The sequence below is a fragment of the Octopus bimaculoides genome, chromosome 21 (genome assembly GCF_046866305.1).
Source record: "Octopus bimaculoides isolate indiv1 chromosome 21, ASM4686630v1, whole genome shotgun sequence".
NCBI classification, from domain to species: domain Eukaryota; kingdom Metazoa; phylum Mollusca; class Cephalopoda; order Octopoda; family Octopodidae; genus Octopus; species Octopus bimaculoides.
The window spans coordinates 24,395,442-24,417,941 of NC_142948.1; the positions used below are offsets into that span (position 1 = coordinate 24,395,442).

Here is a 22,500-nt window from a genome sequence, read left to right on the forward strand (position 1 = left end):
CTTCTAATGTTCAGCTTATATATATATATATATATTGATATATATACATACACATACATATAAATAGATATAGATATTTTTATATCTATCTATCTATCTATCTATCTATCTATCTATCTATCTATCTATCTATATATATGTGTGTATATATATATATATATATATATATATATATATACATATACACACACACATATATACATATACATATATATATATTCTTTTACTCTTTTACTCTCTTTTACTTGTTTCTGTCATTTGACTGTGGCCATGCTGGAGCACTGCTATGTATATATATATATATATATATATATATATATATATATATATATATATATATATGTTTATATACATATATTTATATATGTATATATGTATATAGTGGAGGTGCAATGGCCCAGTGGTTAGGGCAGCGGAGTCGCGGTCATAGGATTGTGGTTTCAATTCCCACACTGGGTGTTGTGAGTGTTTATTGAGTGAAAACACCTAAAGCTCCATGAAGCTCTGGCAGGGGTGGTGGAGTGGCGAACCCTGCTGTATTCTTTCTCCACTACTTTCTCTCACTCTTTCTTCCTGCTTCATGCTGAATCTCCCCGAGAACTATGTTTAGGGTACACATGTCTGTGGAGTGCTCAGCCACTTGCATGCTAATTTCACGAGCAGGCTGTTCCTTTGATCAGATCAAGTGGAACACTTGTTGTCGTAACCGACGGAGTGCCATGACGATATGTATATATATATATAATATGTATATTTATATGTATATAGATGTGTATATATGTTTACATTTATGTATGTATGATTTACATATCTTTTCTTTTATTCTTTACTTGTTTCAATCATTCAATTGTGGCCATGCTGGAGAAGTTTACTTTTCAAGCCTGGTAGTTACTCTGTCGGGCTCTTTTGCTGAACCTCTAAAATATAGGATGCAAATAAACCAACACTGGTTGTCCAGTGGGGACAAACACATACACAAAGCCACACACATAAATCTGTATGTATACATACATACACACACACACACACATATATACATATAAATATGTGTATATATATGCACACACACACACACACATACATACACACACACATACATATATATACACCTATACACACACATACACGCATATATATATACACTGACATGCATACCTGTATATATTTATATATATATATATATATATGTGTGTGTGTGTGTGTGTAAGTGCATAAGTATACAAATATTATAGTTGACATCCACCTGTTGTAATTTGATTATTTACACACACACTCTTACACACATACATGCACATCCACACATCCACACGCACACACACGTGCACGCACATAATGAGCTTCCTCACGCTTTCCATCTACCAAATTCACTCTAAGGCTTACATTGTACATAAATTTATGCATTAACCTATTTATATTTTACTACAGATATTGAAAAAAATCTTTTCATCTCTCAAGTTGAGGTCAGTCATCAAAAAGAAAAAGAAATGACAAACACAGTTTTTTCTTTTGTTTCCCTTCTATGTTACCTCCATGTTGTGTTTAAGAGATCACTTGACATGTATGTATTTTGTTGTATAGAGTGCATAGTGCGGGAAATGTAATAGTATCTATGTGTATATATAAGTATGTTTAGGAAGTTTGCTTTGATGCTGTAGGGTTTCCGTTTCAGTCAGCTGTATGGCATCTTGGGGTATCTTCTGGACACCAAAGCTTTGAGTGCGTGTATTATATATGTATTATATATGTATATATTGTTTTTATGTGTATATATATATATATATATATATATATATATATATTGTGGTAAGTAGCTTGCTTACCAACCACATGGTCGCGGGCTCATTCCCACTGCGTGGCACCTTGGCCAAGTGTCTTCTACTATAGCCATGGGCCGACCAAAGCCTTGTGAGTGGATTTGGTAGACGGAAACTGAAAAAAAAGCCCGTCGTATATATGTATATATATATATATGTATGTATGTGTGTGTATATGTTTGTGTGTCTGTGTTTGTCCCCCAGCATTGCTTGACAACCGATGCTGGTGGTGTGTTTACGTCCCCGTAACTTAGCAGTTTGGCAAAAGAAACTGATAGAATAAATACTAGGCTTCCAAAGAATAAGTCCTTGGGTCGATTTGCTTGACTAAAAGGCGGTGCTCCAGCATGGCTGCAGTCAAATGACTGAAACAAGTAAAAGAATAAAAGAGTAAAAGAGTATATATATATATATATATATATATATATATATATATATATATATATATATATATATATACATATATATATATACTCTTTTACTCTTTTATTCTTTTATATATATATATATATCATATGTATGTATGTATGTATAGGACATCCAGCCATGAAAAAAACCAAACTGAAACAGTCCTCACCAGTATTGGTGCCACATAAAAAGCACTTAGTCCACTCTGTGGGGTGGTTGGCATTGGGAAGGGCACCTAACTGTAGAAACCATGCCTTAACTGAAAGTGACGCCTGGTGCAGTCTTCTGGCTGGCCAGTTCCTGTCAGACCATCTAACCCATGTCAGCAGCGAAATCAGAATAAATGATGATGATGACGGACACACATACACACACACACACACACACACACACACACACACACACACACACACACACACACACACACTTCATTTAACCAGCAGAAGTTACTGAAGGGACAAGAGATTTTTGCATTGGCACTTATCAAAAGTACCAGTGCACAAAACTCTTATGGCCCTTGAGTCACTTTGTAACTTCTGCTGATTAAATAAAAATAAGTAGATTTATATACAATGTTTTTAGGTGCAGGTGCGGTTCTGTGGTAAAATGCTTGCTTCACAACCACATGGTTCCAGGTTCAGTCCCACTGTGTGGCACCTTGGGCAAATGTGATCTACTATAGCCTTGGGCTGTCTCCAGCCCTGTGAATGGATTTGGTAGATGGAAACTGAAAGAAGATCATCATATATATATATATATATATATATATATATATATATATATATATATTGATAGAAAGGACAACAAAAGAAAGGAGACCTCGATATTATGCAAATAGAGGAATTCATCTGTAGAAATATGTGACACTTATTCGGTAGCCATGATAAAACTCCGAGTTTCGGATGCCGGGGTGGGAACCCACACCGCCATCTCTTCAGTTTTCCGGCCATTGAAAATTCCTGTGAAAAATGACTGTTAAACAAAAGGAAATTACTGTGTGGTTGACCATTATTAAGACAAAAGAGCTATGGACTGCTAAGTAAGGGGAGAGGTTAAAAGTAAGGGAGTAGAGAAGTCTATAGTGTTCGCGTAAGCGCACCAATCCGTACATTCGCCTATATGTATATACTAAACCACCCTCGCTTGAAACACACATGCTCACCCACATACTCGCCAAAAACTATGTATATATATACATAAACCTATACATACCCGCATACACACCCACACACACATGCGCACTCAACACCCTCGCACCCATACACACACACGCAAAAAAAAACCACAGGGCTAAAAGCAAAATACAGAAGAAAGTGTGAAAAAGCTACAAGGTTAAAATGCGTCAATATGCGCATATTTTCGCATGCACGCATATTTTCTTAATAGACAGAAGCCAGGCTGTACCAGCCAATGGAGCCCTCTCCAAGGACACATTGTCAGTAAGTGGAGTGCCTAAGAGAACTATCTTGGGGCTGCTATTTTTTGTAAAGACATGCAATCAGTTAAACAGGCAGCCAGTCTTACTAACTTTTAAGATGACACAAAAGTGGTACAGCAGTTGGGAACCCTCTTGAGGCTAATCTTTGATAGAAAGATCTAGATGCCAGAGATGGACTGAAGAAAACAACATGCAATTTGATACAGGAACACTCCAAACTCTCCTCTATCAGCTTTCTTGTGCTAACAGACTGCAATAAAAATATTTTGGACTGAAAGGAGTGGCAATCCCAGAGTCGAACACAGTGTGTCATCTGATAAGAGCATTGTGCCATGTGCATATCATCAAGATGGTAGCAATATACGGTGAGTGGCCAGCTGGATTCTCAAAACTTTCAGAACAAGGGAGCGGGAAACTCTGCTGGTCTTATAGAGGACATTTGTCCTCAGCTGTCTCTACTACTGTTCTCAACTATGGTCACCCTACAGTGTTAATTTAATTGTGGAACTTGACACAGTTCAGTGGTGTTACACTAAGAAGATTGCATCAGTAAAACACTTGAGTTACTGGAGGCACCAAATGTATTATGACTCTACTCCTTGGATTGAAAACAGGAGAGATATGCATTTGAAAAATCATACACATGATCTTCTAAACATATGGAAGATCATAGAGGGGCTGGCACCAAACTTTGGCATTGAGATTTATACCATTCCCCAAACAGGACTCCAAGGCACTGTTCCAAAGATCCTACCCACCTTGCCTAGAGTTAGCAGGCACTGCAATAGCTTGGGATTCAAAGGTTTACAATTATTTGATATCTTGCCAAAATACTAGAGACATCTACATGGAGTGGGGGTGGATGGGAGGGTAGATGTTTTTAGGAAGCACCTTGACCTTCTGCTGTCCAAGATTCCTGATGAATCTTCATCACAACAAAAAAAACTCAAACAAGGGCAGCAGAATCAAACTCCCTCATTCATCACAACCCAGCTACATAGAAAGGGCCATTGTAAGGGTGATGATACTAGCAGTGCCCTAGCTTGGCCACAACTTTTAGGCTGAAACATGTAAAAGAGTAAAAGAATATGCTCATCTTTTAAGATCTATATTCCTGTTAGCATTGCCAAACTGTACACACACACACACACACACACACACACTGGATTAATCAAATCCATATGTTGTAACTTAAATTCATATATATATATATATATATATATATATATATATATATATATATATATGTATATATAAAAATATATATTTAAGAATTTAAGGAATGGAGAAAACGCATGTTATAATTGCATACTTTATTCCTACATATGTTTCAAAGGATTACAACCTGTGTGATCCATAGGGATCTTTGATATTAAAATTGTAACCTTCTCATCAGGGAAAGCATGGGAATCATCTTAAACATAAGACATTATGACCGATTATGAAAACAATAGATGGATAAAGTTATGACTTGATTCATTTGAAAAAAACCGTTAGAGAATTGGACGCTGCCGGATAGTGGGTTGGACAACACATACCTATAAATGTGTGAGAACGTACATGCATACATAAATACATATACACAAACACACACATACATGCATACTGATACACACACACATATATATATATATGTATATACATATACATACATATGTGCACTTGTATCTATATATATATATATATATATATATATATATACACACACACACATATATATACACTCATACGTCCACATTTATACATAAGCACATACGTGCCCACACATATACAAATATACACATGTGTGCATGTCCCCATATACACATATGTATCCATTTATATATACACACATGTATAAATAGAAATAGACTCATACACATACACATAGCTATACATCTACGCCTATTACCTAATCAAATAAACAGATTCGCATATACATATACATACATGTATACATACGTAAACACACGCATGCACATACATACATACAAATACATATACATATACATATATATATATGTATATATATATATATATATATATATATATATATATATATATATATATATATATATATAAAAGAACAATAACTCAAGTGTTTTCATATATACATACATACACATTTATTCTATCAGAAGAATTTTTATTCATAAGATAGAAGAAATACACATAATTATATATATATATATATATATATATATATATATATATAGCTTGAATTCTACAAGCTATGGACTGCAGTAATTTTGGGAGCTGTAATTTTGTGATCCTTTCTAACAATTCACGTAAGAGTTCGATGGTCCCTATCTGAAAGTTTTGGTTTTCTTCTGGAGTTTTGTTTCGAGGAGGAGGTTTTTCCCTCTTTCTCAAAGGCTGTCAATACTTTCGAGACAGTACTTCTTGATACACCAAACATTTCAGCTGTTTTCGTTATGTTAGTGCCTGCCATATGAGCACCAACAATTTGACCTCTTTGAAAGTCCGATAGGTCTGTCATTTTAATGAATTTTAATTACCTTTTTCTGATGATATCTGAAAAGAAACAGCAATTTTATCAAAACATTATTATGCAACACTAATAATAAATCAAAAAACTTAAAAATAAACAAGCTTTTGACGGTTTCATAAATATTTCAAAATTATGATGCTATGATGCTAGGTGTTTCCATTATTTTCTCCAACCCCTGTATGTATATATATATATATATATATATATATATATATATATATGCATATGACACTGGTGCCACCAATGTTGAAAATGAGGATGATGATCATGCTGTTAATATGCATTAGCATGTGTCATGAGCACACTACTGCATGGTTATATTTGCACATGTACTTGTAGACTATAATCCATTTACTTTATCTCACCCACCCAAGTACTTGATTGGTATTTTATCTAGGACTCTACTCCACCCCTGGCCACCACCCACAAAGGATAAAAGACAAAGTTGACTCCAGAGGAATTTGATGTCAGAAAGTAAAGAGACATAATAAAATACCACCACAACATTATATATATATATATACACGCACATGCATATATGCATACATGTACATACGTATATATATATATATATATATATATATATATATATATATATATATATATATATAGGTAGATATATAGATATAGTAAAGTTTATTTGCCAACAGAATGTGACAGTCCTATACAAGGATGATATTACTACTGTTTAGCCCCAGGAAAAATCTTTTCCAGCTGGCTATTGACACACAGTTTGTGTCCATATAGTGTAAGCAAGGAAGCTCATTGCTCCCATTTCTAGCTCTGCATGATACTCACAGACCTAAGTTTCTGAAAACCACTCCCAAAAAAACCCCCAGATACCAAGGTCTGTAAGTATCATATAGGGCTAGAGATGGGAGCAATATCCTCCCTTGCTTACACTATATGGACACAAATTGTGTGTCAATAGCCAGCTGGAAAAGATTTTTCCTGGGGCTAAACAACAGTAGCATCATCCTTGTTAAGGACTGTCAGATTCGGTTGGCAAATAAACTTTACTACTATTCGGTATTGTTACTGCATATCTCTCACTCAGAGATTTAAACCTATATATATATATATATATATATATATATATATATATATATATATATATATATATATATATATATATATATATATATACACACATATATATGTAATATAAATATACATATATATATATATTTATATATATATATATATTCATATACTTTTATATATATATATATATATATATATATATATATGTATGTATATATATGTATATATATATGTACATATATATATATATATATATATATATATATATATATATATATATATATATATATATATATATATATATATATATATATATATATGTATGTATATGTATGTGTGTATGTATGTGTGTGTGTGTGTGTGTATGTGTGCTTGTTCCCCACCGCCACTGCTTGACAGCCACTGCTTATTTGTTTACATCCATGTAACAAGAGAGACCAAAAGAATTAGTGTCAGGCTCAAAGAATAAGTACTGGGTTCAATTTGTTTGATTAAAACCTTCCGAGGTGGTGCCCCAGCTTGGCCACAGCCCAATGACTGCAATGAATAAAAGTTAAAAGAATAAAGATAGTGTTTCATATTAGCAAAGCAAAAATTTTTCATGAAACCCACTGATATTAAATTTATATAACGATTTGTAACTATGCCTGGGTTGTTTGTTATTTGATAAACTAAAAGGATTATTACATCATTTGGAAAGTGGTGAGGATTGGTGACAGGAAGAGTATCTGGTTGTAGAAGATTTTGCTCAATAAATTATGTTTGATTCATGCAAGCATGGAAAAGTGGATATTGAAACAATGCTCTAGCTGCTGATGATGATGAAGATGACGATGATGATGACAATGATGATTCTGATGATGATAATGATGATGATAAAGTTGATGATGATGATGACGATAATGATTGTGATGATGATGATGATTGTGATGATGATGAAGATGATGATGATCACATAACAGTGATGATGATGATGATGATGATAATGATGATGAGGATGATGATGACGATGACAATGATGATGATGACAACGACGATGATGACAACAACAATAGTGATGACGGTCATGACCTCGACGACAATGAAAATGATGACAACAACAGTGATGAAGATGATGACGACGATGACGACGACGATGACGATGATGATGATAATGATGACGATGACAACAGGTGATGATGAAGATGACGACAATGCTGATGATGACAGCGATGACGATAACGATGATATTTACTACTGACTAATCTCAGACTGAATTTTAAAAAATACATGCTTTGTAACTTTAAACCAAGTGGCTGCAGCCCAAATGATTTATGTAACAGTCATACAACACTTGTGAAACACTTTTATGACACTTAAAGGACACTTTAAATACTTTTTACGTCTTCTGAATTTATTTGAAAACATATTTGACTTTGGCAAATATGAAAATATATTTGTCAAAGTTGTTTGAGTTTGTGTTTCTTTAATTTCACTAATTAGAGATAGATTCCACTTAATTTAAAAATAAATACAAATGTTGTTTACTCTAACTAACATCTTTTAGTTTATGAAGTTGTTGTTGCTGTTGTTGTTACTGGTTCTTTTGTTTAGCTGCAGATCAGCCCCTGAACTGAGCAGACCTATAAACACTGTGCAACACGATTTTTGTCCTTGGGCAGTAACAGTTATTTCCTATTTGCTTATCCCTAGAAAGTATGAAAAATGCCTAATATTTCCTTCAAACTTTGCTTTTGTTACATTTATTCAAACCCCAAAAGAATCCCTCACAGCACATAGCTATGATGCTCTCCCACTACTCCTGTTCATGATCAAAGATGCACATATTGTCAGCCACCAAGGGACAAGTTCAAGTGGTTATGGTGAAGCAACTGATAAGCAAATCTGTGGTATTGAACAGAATAACAATATTTCTGGTTCAGCAGCTCTGCACTGAATTTGTCTGAAATGTAATGGAAAGTAGTTCAGTTTCAAATCATTGATGTCTAGGTCACAAAAGCAAAGTTTGAAGGGAATAGTAGTCCTTTCCTTAATTTCTAGATAGAAGCAAATAAAAAATAACACCTTCTGACCAAAGAATAAAAAGTAAAATCTTTGTTACACAGTGTTACACAAAAGTATTCTAGTTGTGACCATCCTGTCTTATTCCTATGTGCAGTGAATTCAGAAGCCACATTCTCCAGTGTATAATCTATTTTTATCAAAGTTGGTAGGGTGGAATTTGAAAGTGATTTGGCAATACCCTACCATTTATATTATGACTCCCATACCTTGAGGGTATGCCCTGGCATTTGCCACCATCTATCTCTTACATCCTTTATCATCCCATTTATATTCTGATCCCCTTTCCTTGTAGGTATGCCAGGCCACTTCTTCACCATCTCACTCCTCTTCTCTCTTGTGCTCTTACTGTCTTTTATTCTCTCTTTCTTTCTTTTGCTCTTCCCTTTGGCTGGACAACCATGTATCTCCTCTACAGGTATTTTTCTAGCCAGAAGGTGATCGCTTCTAATCTGTAGTCTATTCTACGGATTACCTAAAATACACAAAAATCTACATATCTGTAAAGCTTGCAAAGTTTCTCCAAGCCGATGCATTAATGTTCCTCCCCCCCCTACTGATCTCAAATTCAGACCCATCATTGTTGGCCCTGCTTGTGAAACCTACCGTTTGACAACACCACCACCACCATCACCAACACACCACCACCACCATCACCAACACACCACCACCACCACCACCACCACTCCCACCGCTGTCACTGCTGCTACTGCCACCACCACTGCCACCACCATCACCATCACCAACACACCATCACCACCACCACCACCATCACCAACACACCACCACCACCACCACTACCATCACCAACACACCACCACCACCACCATCACCAACACACCACCACCACCACCACCACCACTGCCACCGCCGCCACTGAAACAAGTAAAAGAGAAAAGAGAGAATATCCAATAATATTGCACTGTTATATTTAGTGGTTATTTAAGTAATGAGTTTGTGGATGGTTAATGTGTTCGATGAGTTAATGAAGGAGCAAGAACTCCTGAAGTATGGCATATACACCCATTAACCATTTTTCTATCTTTGATTTCATTGTTGTTGTTTACATCAGGCGTCTTGGATATGAAACATTGTAACAAAATGACTACACTGGCTATAATTTCTATAGAAAACCTGTAGAGATAACCTTAACATGTGATGTAATAGCACTGATAACTCAACAGAACATAGAATTGACTTATAAAAACGTTTAATATACTTTGTAGTATATTGTAGTAGTATAACAAAATATGGTGTCCCCCCCACATCATTAATAATAACAGAATATGAAATCTCTTGTTTCAGCTCGTTTCCACAGTTGGCTTCAAAGGATAGTTGATGGTTCAGACCTTCACTGTGGCGCTCCCTATGTAGCAACATTGGAAGTTGAAAAGGCGAATGGAATTGAAAACTGTATTGGAACTTTAATCAATCTGACCCATGTCATAACAGCAGCTCATTGTCTGTAAGTTGAGATGTTGTTATTGTTGTTGATATTGTTGTTGCTATTGTTGTTGTTGTTATTGTTGTTATTTAGTAACAGTTTAACCTTGTGAGGGTGTGTGGCCTAGCATTTAAGGTGTTGCATTCATGATAGTGAGATCGTGGTTTCGATTCCCAGACTAGGCAGTGCATTGTGTTTTTATGCTGAAAACTTCATCTCACATTGCCCTGTGATAACTTTGACATCTCATGTGTGGCACACTGTGTCCCTGTATAGGTAATGCTGATTTGATGAAGGTAGAAAGATTAATGTAAACAAGTTATCTGTGTAGTTTGTTCAGCAAGAAATTGTGGAATAGGTGTTGGCATGATTGTGTAGTAAGAAACTTGATTCCCAACCACATAGTTCTAGGTTCAGTCCCACTGCATTATACCTTGGGCAAGTGTCTTCTACTTTAACCCCAAGATGACCAAAGTCTTGTGAGCAGATTTGGTTGATGGAAACTGAAAGAAGCCTGTTGTATATGTATATATATATGCGTGTGTGTATGTGTGTGTGTGTATGTATGTGTCTTTGTGCCTGTGTTTGTCTTGCACCATCATCTGACAACCATGTTGGTGTGTTTATGTCCCTGTAACTTAGTAATACACATACAAATATGCATGTAAATATATATAGGGATATACATATATATAGAGAGAGGCACAAAAACTGAAAACATTCAGATGAACTCTCATGTATAAACAAGTAAATATTTACATATTTACAGGACAAATTCACTAAGAATACAAAAATATACAGAAAACTAAGGGGAGAGGCCATAGTATTTCATGTTCGACAGCTGTTTCTAGGGGGCTTGGAATTATATAATAGTTGTAATGTTGGCAAATGGAGTGTGCAAAAAGTCAAAGATATGCAATCAGTAGTGGCCAATCTCTCCACCCTAATTATGGTGTCTGGATTTACAGGAACGTTCATATACATTCTCTGCCAGTTGCATGTCTTTGACTTTTTGCACATTCCATCTGCCAACATTACAACTATTAGGAAGGCTATCCAGCTGGAAAGGCCATTCCAAGGCTCACAGAGCTTAATGGAACCCTGAGGCTTGTTGGACCTTGTCAAACTGTCCGACACATGCCAACATGGAAAATAGATGCAAAAATGCTGCTGTTGCTGCTGCTGCTGCTGCTGATGATGATGATGATGACATTGGTGACACAGATTATGATGACAATTTTCTCTGTTCTTAGATTTGTCATGTTCTAACCATATCCCTGTTTTTAATTTTTTCTTCCAGTGATAATGGTGAGTCTGTTAGAGTTACTCTTGGCAATGGAGCAAGCAAAGAATTTGGAGTCAGTATAAGGACTAAGAAATGGCACATCCATCCTGGTTTTTACATTAGTTCCAAGAAGTGTAAGTATCAAAACTATTGAAACATTGTTGACATCTAAGGTATAAAATTTATATATATATATATATACACTTTTAATATAGGTAAAATTTTTTTCAAAAAAATTTTACCAGTAGCCAGCACTTAAAGATCATCAGCTAGGCTTACTACATAAGCTATTTTTTAAATATATTTACCACTCTGTGCGTGTCTGTTCAGTTGAAGGCCCCATGACTTATAAAAAAAAACAATACCAAGAAAGTATAAATTCAAAATTCAAATAAGTTATCATATAGTAAGAGATGTGTGGCTTTGGGAAGTTTAACTCTTCTTTCTAGCAAACAGGTGCATATTGTACCCTGACTTTTAATGATATATATATGTATATATATATATATATATATATATATATATATATATACACCATAATCCGAGGCCTCTGCCAGGGGTGTAACCAGCCCACTTATGCGTACCTTTCCTTCATTGGACACTAAACTCTGCTTACGAAGACCTGTTGAGGCAAGTGAAATCGAAATCGAACCAAATTCGACGACTGGCACCCATGCCAACGTCTCCTTCATTGGACACTAAACTCTGCTTGTGAAGACCTGTTGGGGCAAGTGAAATCAAAATCGTGATTGAACCAAATTCGATGACTGGCACCTGTGCCTGTGGAGCGCTAAGAGCACCATCTGAGCGTGATCATTACCAGAACAGCTGTCTGGCTTCCGTGCCAGTGGCACGTAAATAACACCATTTGAGCATGATCATTACCAGCGTTGCCTTACTGGCACTTGTGCCGGTAGCACGTGAAAAAACATTTGAGTGAAGTCATTGCCAGTTCCACTGGACTGGCTCCTATGCAGTGGCACATAAAAAACACCATTTTGGGCGTGGCAGCTGCCAGTACCACCTGGCTGGCCCTCGTGCTGGTGGCACGTAAAAGCGCCTACTACACTTTTGGAGTGGTTGGCGTTAGGAAGGGCATCCAGCTGTAGAAACTCTGCCAGATCAGATTGGAGCCTGGTGCAGCCATCTGGTTTGCCAGTCCTCAGTCATATCATCCAACCCATTCCAGCATGGAAGGCAGACGTTAAACAATGAATATGATGAAGATGATATAAACATGCACAGATATATAACCATACATATATAAAGATAGACAACTAGATAGACAGACAGACAGACAGACAGACAGACAAACAGATAGATAGATAGATAGATAGATAGATAGATAGATAGATAGATAGATAGACAGATAGATAGACTCTATGCTGTCAGGTGGCTTTGTATAAAGAGGGTAGACAAGTAGTTGGTTGGTATTGGAATGCAAACTGGAACTTGACCAATCCCAGCTTAGACCTGAAATCCTCTGAGACCCCAGAAACATCACTAATGATCAGGAAGCATCAATGAGATTGTCATGATAACCATATATATATATATATATATATATATATATATATATATATATATATATATGTATATGCTTTTACTCTTTTACTTGTTTCAGTCATTTGACTGTAGCCATGCTGGAGTACTGCCTTTAGTCAAGTACATCGACCCCAGACTTATTCTTTGTAAGCCTAGTACTTATTCTATCGGTTTCTTTTGCCGAACTGCTAAGTTACGGGGACATAAACACTCAAACATCGGTTGTCAAGCGTTGTTGAGGGGACAAACACAGACACACAAACATACACATACATACACACACACACACACACACACACACACACACACACACACACACACATATACACATATATATACGGCAGGCTTCTTTCAGTTTCCATCTACCAAATCCACTCACAAGGCTCTGGTCAGCCCAAGGCTATAGTAGAAGACACTTGCCCAAGGTGCCACACAGTGGGAATGAACCCAGAACCACTCCTATATATATATATATATATATATATATATATATATATATATATATATTTATATAAAAAGAGAAAACAAGCAATGTTAAATCTCTGGTGTGCTTGTCTGTAATTTAATCAGCCAAACCGGTGCATAATTAGAAAATACTCTGAATGTATGGTACCTCTGAAATGTGAATGCAAATAGAATAAAAGAAGTTTGCATAAATCGAACCATGGATTCCCAAGATATGCATTTTTGGGGGGGTTTGTTTCCATAAATTTAAGCAGTGAAACCTGAAGTTATTTCTCTTTTCTGTGAACACCTAGGATAGTTTTGTTTGAGAGCTGGCTTGCATGCATGCTTGTCTGTAATTCAATACAGCCAAACTGGCAGATAATGAGAAAATATTTTGAAAGTAAGACACCATTGAAATGTAAATGCAAACAGAATAAAACAAGCTTGCTGTAAATCAGACCACAGGTTCCCGTGATACATGTTTTATTTGGATACGTTTGTGACTGCCTGCTTGTGTGCTTGCTCGCATGCATGATTGTCTGTAATTTAATACAGCCGAACCATGGATAATGGGAAAATACTTTGAAAGTTAGAGAACATAGTTATTAAAATTTAAATAATAAGAGTGATAAATTGGATATTAATTTAATTAACACCAATTTAAAACCAGTAGCCTAGCATAAAGAAAAATTCTGAAAATTCAGAAAAATTTTAATAACTATGTTCTTTAACTGGCAATGATTACTGCAGTGAATTATCTTCTGCAGATTTGTTTCCGGTATTTAGCACGCCAGAGCTGGGACTTTTGAAAAACAACCCCAATGTAATTGGTAGAACTGTACACATGTCTAATTTTATGTGGACAACTCGTGTATTGTTCTACGAATTATTTTGAATTGGAATGGTCGTACTGATGAGCCTCAGATGGGTTATGTAAGTAAAAATTACATTAATCCATTAATGTGCAAAACTTGGTCTCCGATTAATTCTTTATTTTTGTATATTTTCATTTGTCTTGCCTGGTCATGCTCTACAGTGCACTGAATTTCCCTAGAGAACATTCTTTTCTTTTGTGATTTGACCGTAGATGGTCAATCTTCTAGCATAATGGATGTCCACTTAGTGGTCATCTCTTCTCATATGTATGTAGTATAATTTTTCTGAATTTTCAGAATTTTCTTTATGCTAGGCCACTGGTTTTAAATTGGTGTTAATTAAATCAATATCCAATTTATCACCGTTATTATTTAAATTTTATATATATGTGTGTGTGTGTGTGTGTGTGTGTGTGTGTGTGTGTGTGTGTGAAAAAATCCAGTGCCACTTCTTTGTCACTCTCCAGCCACTAGAAATGCAGTTATCTAGGGGTTGACCTGTTGGTTACCTGCAGCCAATGAAATTATTTCTCATAAATCGTGATATTAAATATAAATATATCAGTGTGTGTGAGTTGGCATTCATCTACCTACCAACCAACTAACTAACCTACATACCTACTTATGTACCCACCTAGATCTCTGTTTATGTATGTCTATGTGTGTGTTTATATATGTGTGTGTGTGTGTGTGTGTGTGTGTGTGTGTGTGCACGTGTATATGTGTGTGTAAAGAAATTTATGTATATATATATATATATAATTTACAGTTCCATTATAGGTAGGATCAACGAAAGAAAAAGAATGACTCCAACTAGCAAGAGATAAATGTATGTTAATATACACAGAATATAAAAAGAGCTTGTAATACTTACGTGCCATAGAGACACAATAATTTGGCTAATTTATATAACCTGCCATGTGTCTCCAAGCAATCTTTCAGGCTTGGTGCATATTGTTAGACCTGTTTGAAAACCAGGAAGCTGTTCTATGGGAAGACATGAAAAAAAATGAGAAGAAAATGAGTGTGCGTGTCTGTCTGTCTGTCTGTCTGCATCTCTCTCTCTCTCGTTGCCTGGTCCAGGAATCGAAACCACAATCTTACAATCATAGTGCCGATACCCTAACCACTAAGCCACGCGCCTCCACTTTCGAATCTATATGTGCATGTATACATGTGTGTGTGTATGTATGTGTGTGCATGTATGTATATGTAAGTAGTGTGTAGGGTGAATTTTTGGAGGATTGGTTAGAGAGATAAAAAAGGAAAAAGGAAAGAAAGAATTCTTTTTCTTCCTCTAACCAAACCATCAAAACATCACCACACATATATACTTATACACACACATACATACACATGCATATGTACATGCACACATATATACACATACACATAAATTCAAAATAACAAAAGAACATTGTCTTCCCCATTCAACTCTAGATTTTTCAACTAACATCCATATAAAAGGCATACATTTTCTGTAAAGATATCATTTCTTATGATTCTCTGGAATGAGATAAAAGCACTAAATAAATAACTATCCAAAATTCTGTCTGCCTCCTTCTTCTTAATATATATATGTATATATATATATATATATATATATATATATATTCTTTTATTTGTTTCAGTCATTTGACTGCAGCCATGCTGGAGCATCGCCTTTAGTCGAGCAAATTGATCTCAGGACTTATTCGAGTACTCAGGACTTATTCTAGTACTTATCCTATCAGTCTCTTTTGCCGAACTGCTAAGTTACGGAGACATAAACACACCAACATCAGTCCTCAAGCGATAGTGGGGAAACAAACACAAACACACACACACACACACACACACATTTATATATATATATGTATACAACGGGTTTCTTTCAGTTTCCATCAACCAAATCCACTCACAAGGCTTTGGTTGGCCCAAGGCTATAGTGAAAGACACTTGCCCGAGGTGTCATGCAGTGGGACTGAAACCAGAACCATGTGGTTGGTAAGCAAGCTACTTACCACACAGCCATACCTAAATGCACATACACGTATGCTTACACACACACACACACACGCGCGCGCACAATTCATTCTTTGTCTGTGTGTGCATACATACCAGAAGTTACGAGTGTGTAAATATAAATGTGTAGGTGTAGGTGTTTATAACTTACAGAACAATGAACAGTACAATTAAGAGACCTAACTTTGTGAAAGACTAAACTATGTTAACAATGAAGGATGGGTTGTATTTGATTTTTTAAGGTTAGTGCTTATCATTGTAATGTGATTTTGATGTTGGTAGATGATAAGTCTATGAGCTGTAACACTATGCTGTATAGATATTTGTACACACCTACATGTATGGACGTATGTAGGTGTATCTATGTCATTCTGTTTGTTTATCTGCCTAGCTATCTGTCTATGTATGTTTCTATCAATTTATATCTATATCTGCTCCTCTGTGTGTGTGTGTGTGAGTGTTTGTGTGTTTTTAGATTCAAGAATTCCCCATACTAGTTAATTCCAGATCAGAACATTCTAGCAAATGCAAGCACATGGATGAGTTTCTTTTGTCAGACTGGAGAGCATCATACTCTCTGGTTTGAGTAGCTATGTCACAGACATTGACTTCCTCTCCATTATATTATTCTACACTTGCTAGATGGAGTGGCTGTGTGGTAAGTAGCTTGCTTACCAACCACATGGTTCTGGGTTCAGTCCCACTGCATGGCACCTTGGGCAAGTGACTTCTACTATAGCCTCGGGCCGACCAAAGCCTTGTGAGTGGATTTGGTAGATGGAAACTGAAAGAAGTCTGTCGTATATATGTATGTATATATATATGTATGTGTGTGTATGTTTGTGTGTTTGTGTTTGTCCCCTCCAACATTGCTTGACAACCGATGCTGGTGTGTTTACGTCCCCATCACTTAACGGTTCGGCAAAAAGAGACCGATAGAATAAGTACTAGGCTTACAAAAGAATAAGTCCTGGGGTCGATTTGCTCAACTAAAGCGGTGCTCCAGCATGGCCACAGTCAAATGACTGAAACAAGTAAAAGAGTAAAAGAGAGTAAAGGGAATGAAGATCTTAGCTTTCTTAGTTTTCTTTTCTTTCTTCTCTTTTCATTTTTTGCATCAGCCTTCTTTGCATTTTTCTTGCCCTTTTATTTCATGTTTTCTCATATATCAGCTTTCTTGTTTTCAAATATGTTTAATGCTATGCACTGGGCCTGAAAGATTGCTTGGAGAAACTTGGCATGTTACCTAAATCTGCAAGATTGTGTCTCTACAGCATGAAACTATCAGTAGCATGAAACTATCAGTAGCTCTTATTAAATGATACACACACACACATGCGCACACACATATATATATATATGACTATGTATATGTGTGTGTATATGTATATATATATGTGTGTATATATATATATATATATATATATATATATATATATATATATATATATATATATATATATATACATATATGTAGATATATATATACATATATATATGTATATATATATATATGCGTGTGTGTGTATATATAATATATACTATCTATATATATACATATATGTATGTATGTTTATATATATATATATATATATATATATATATATATATATACACACACACATATATATATAGTATATGTTTATATATATATATATATATATATATATATGTATGTATGTATATATACACTTATATATAGTGAGGGTGCATGGCTTAGTGGTTAGAGCATGTGACTCATGGACTCATGATCATAAGATTGTGGTTTCGATTCCTGGACTGGCCGACGTGTTGTGTTCTTGAGCAAAACACTTCATTTCACTTGCTCCAGTCCACTCAGCTGGCAAACATAAGTAACGCTGCGGTGGACTGGCGTCCCGTCCAGCTGGGGAACACATACACCATTGAAACCGAGAAACCGGGCCCATGAGCCTGGCTAGGTTTTAAAAGGGTGTGTTTATTTTATTATTAACATTGATTTCAGAAATCTGTTGACAACACAACACACCTTGTCTGCCATGATACTGAGTTAGATAGGTAACATGATAACTAAAGTAGCTTACATCATCTAGTAAATATAGTAGCAAGGTGCGACATGAAGTATATGGAAGGATGTGGAGTCACTTGACATGACAATTGTCATATCATTTATATGTTTAGTAGACAGCTTAATGTTAGATATATGTGAGGGGGTGCTGTAAATTTCTTGGCTTTAAGGGCGTTGTGAAAGGCCTGGTTGGAGGCCCAATCCTCCAAGTTCTTTTACAGGGCTTAAAAAAACTGAAGGACCACTGCAATAAGTGTGTGAATCTCTGAGGGGAATATCTTGAATAAAATCATAATTAACTAATCCTCCAGTATTTTCTTTTACCAAAAGCCAGGAAATTTTCAGCATCCCCTCGTATGTGTGTGTGTGTGTGTGTGTGTGTGTTCTGAGTGTGTATGTTGTATGTTGTGTGTATGTGTATGTATTGATATATGTGTGTTTATTATGTGGCTGTGAGAATGTATGTGTAGGTGTACAAGGAGGTGAGGGTGTACTGAAAAGTTCCTGGCTTTAAGGGTGTCACAAAAGGCCTGGTTGGAGGCCCAACCTTCTGAGCTCTTTTATGGGGCCCAGAAAAACTGAACAACTGTTCCGATAAGTGTGTGAATCTGATCCTCCAGTATTTTCATTTACCCCAAACCAGGAACTTTTCAGCACACCCTCATATATGTAGAGGGCTTTGTCACAATATACACACACATGTGTATCATTATCATTGTCATCATCATCGCCATCATAATCATTGTTTTAATGTCCACTTTTCCTTGTCTGCATAGATCAGATGAAATTCTTTGAGACAAATTTTCTGTGTACCCTTCCTGTCAGCAACTAGAACCTGTTATCAAGAAAAGCTGTGTTTCTCCCATCATGCTCTCTCTCCCTTTACCTGCTATCATCACTTTGTCTTCTATTCACTATCTTGGTCAAAATGTCTTGCATGTGTAGCAAGTCAGAAAAGGCAGCAATATGATGTAATGGTCGTTTGTCCGAACAAGCATAATTGTTGGTATCCCATTGGGTAAAATTATTGCCTATATACAAATTCTAAACTTTCATCAAAGAAATCTTTCATGAAATACAGTTCTTAGAATTTGGATATGAGCAGTTATAAAAATCCTGATTTTGGGGAAATTACTCAGTGATCGTAGGATGTTACTCCACGACATTCACTATAGTGATCGTTGAATGTTACTAAACTCCACGACACTCATTTCTTGAGATGTTGGCTATTTTTTATGCCATGTCTATGATAAAAATCCAACAAGACTTATTTTGATTGTTGTGAACTCTAGTAGTTAGTATGAAAGATTAGCTAGTGTGAATTTTAAGTCATAACTCTCTATGACAAATTGACTTTACTTTCCAATTGTACTAAAAATGCTAAATGTACATAAATAAAATAATGTAGTAGTTATTTTCTCTTTCTTCACATTCTTCAACTTTTAATATCAAATATTTCTGTTAATAAAATTTTGTGTAATGAAACTGTCATCTATTTTCTATTGAAAATTTTATATATTTTTCACAAGTGTCTATACTTTTATGATGTGGTGGTTTATCTACGAGATCACGTTGGGAGGTCACTACTTTTTATAGTTGGTGTGGTTACTGTTTGTGTAACACTACTTTTATATGTTTCCTATTGGGAATTAGATAATAAATATATTTTTTGAAGTAGGAATATATATTGATAAACATGTCACTTATAACTTATAAGTGTTATCATTTATACATAAATCCTGACTCCAGCTACATAAATGCCATAGCGAGAAATATATACTCTGAAACGCTAACCGACATTTTATGCATGCATGTATGTTGAAGATAAATAAATTCGTGTTCTTTTAACCGCTATGAAAAAATACAGAGTTTCATAATTGCAGAAATAAATTTCATTAACAAGTTAAAAAACGTGAAGAAAGAGAAAATAATTACTACATTATTTTATTTATGTACATTTAGCATTTATAGTACAATTGGAAAGTAAAATCATTTTGTCATAGAGAATTATGGCTTAAAATTCACACTAGCTAATCCTTCATACTAACTGCTAGAGTTCACAACAATTTAAATAAGTCTTGTTGGATTTTTATCATAGACATGGCATAAAAAATAGCCAATATTTCAATGAGTGAGTGTCGTGAACTTTAGTAACATCCTGTGATCACTGAGTAATTTCCCTAAAATCAGGGTTTTTATAACTGCTCATATCCGAATTCTAAGAACCATATTTCGTGAAAGATTTCTTTGACAAAAGTTTGGAATTCATATATGGGCAGTAATTTTAACCAATGGGATACCAACAATTATGCTTGTTCGGGCAAACAGCCATTACGTCATATTGCTGCCTTTTATGATTTGCTGTACATAAATGGAGATTCAGTAGAGTAATGAAGATTCGTTAATTGTACAAGGTATAAGGTAACATTTCTGGGGCTACCACCAAGATAAATTATATCAAATACAGCCTGAAATGTGGTTGGTGAATAAGGGGAGACAATGAAGGTTATCTCCTGTTTATAAATGGTTTTGATGAAACAACTGCATGGATTTCCATGTAATATAAATTACGTAGTATACACGACTAGATTATCATGTCTAGAGACATATAATGTGAAAATAATCAACATGCAAGTGCTGAAACAACTATCAACCATAAATAAAAGTTATATCATAAACCACAATCTTCAATTCTTATTTTGTGTGTGTGTGTGTGTGTGTGTATCATCATCATCATCATCATTCAACATGCTTTCCAGTTTGGCATGGGTGGGAATGTTTGACAGGAACTGGCAAAGCAAGGGGGCCACACCAGGTTCCACAATCAGTTTTGGTTTGTTCTTGTACAGGTGGATGCCCTTTCTAATGCCAACCACTCCACAGAGTGTACTGGGTGCTTTTTACATGGCACCCACACCAATGCTTTTTATGTGGCACCTTGGTTTTAGAATCTCAATTCTGTTGTGGTAGGTGGGTCTTCTCAAGTACATCAATGTGACACATATCTTAGTTCTCCTGTTATCTCCTTAAGGTTCAGTGTTTTGAGATTGGCGTTATGTATATATATATATATATATATATATATATATATATAATTTTCCAGAGGATGTTGCAACAACAGAGGAGTTACCTCCCCTATATATATATATATATATATATTGCCACACTTAAGTGGCAATATACTACACTTTATCGTGCAGTTACTGTTAATACTTCATTTAGAGAATTAACATTGCTTGTTTTCACCTTTTCAATATCAGTGAAGAATGCCACTGGGAAAGAAGATATAAGATTTGCCAGGTTTTTCTCTCTCACCAAGGTCATCGGCTGTCGAACGCCGACGAAGGGAAATAACCCTGAAATCCGGATACGTTCGTGCTGCTGGCCGTGGTGAGAGGGATAACTCCCTTGGCAAACAGGACACAGTCGTGTGTCGATAAGCCAGCTGGAGGAGATGTCCTCCTGGGGCTAAAAGCAACAGTAACATCCACCCCTAGGGGTCAGCCACACTTAAGTGGCAATATACTACACTTTATCGTGCAGTTACTGTTAATACTTCATTTAGAGAATTAACATTGCTTGTTTTCACCTTTTCAA

At 35.6% G+C, this 22,500-nt stretch overlaps 1 protein-coding gene across 1 annotated transcript in view; it reads left to right on the forward strand.

The window, feature by feature from the left end:
- The window catches only part of LOC106881154 (transmembrane protease serine 12), a 47,568-nt gene that overhangs the window by 1,224 nt on the left and 23,844 nt on the right, over positions 1–22,500 (forward strand). Inside the window, exons 2-3 of the mRNA XM_052975500.2 lie at positions 10,562–10,721; positions 12,001–12,119. Of these exons, the coding sequence (XP_052831460.2) occupies positions 10,562–10,721; positions 12,001–12,119 (279 nt within the window). The remainder of the gene's footprint in view (positions 1–10,561; positions 10,722–12,000; positions 12,120–22,500) is intronic.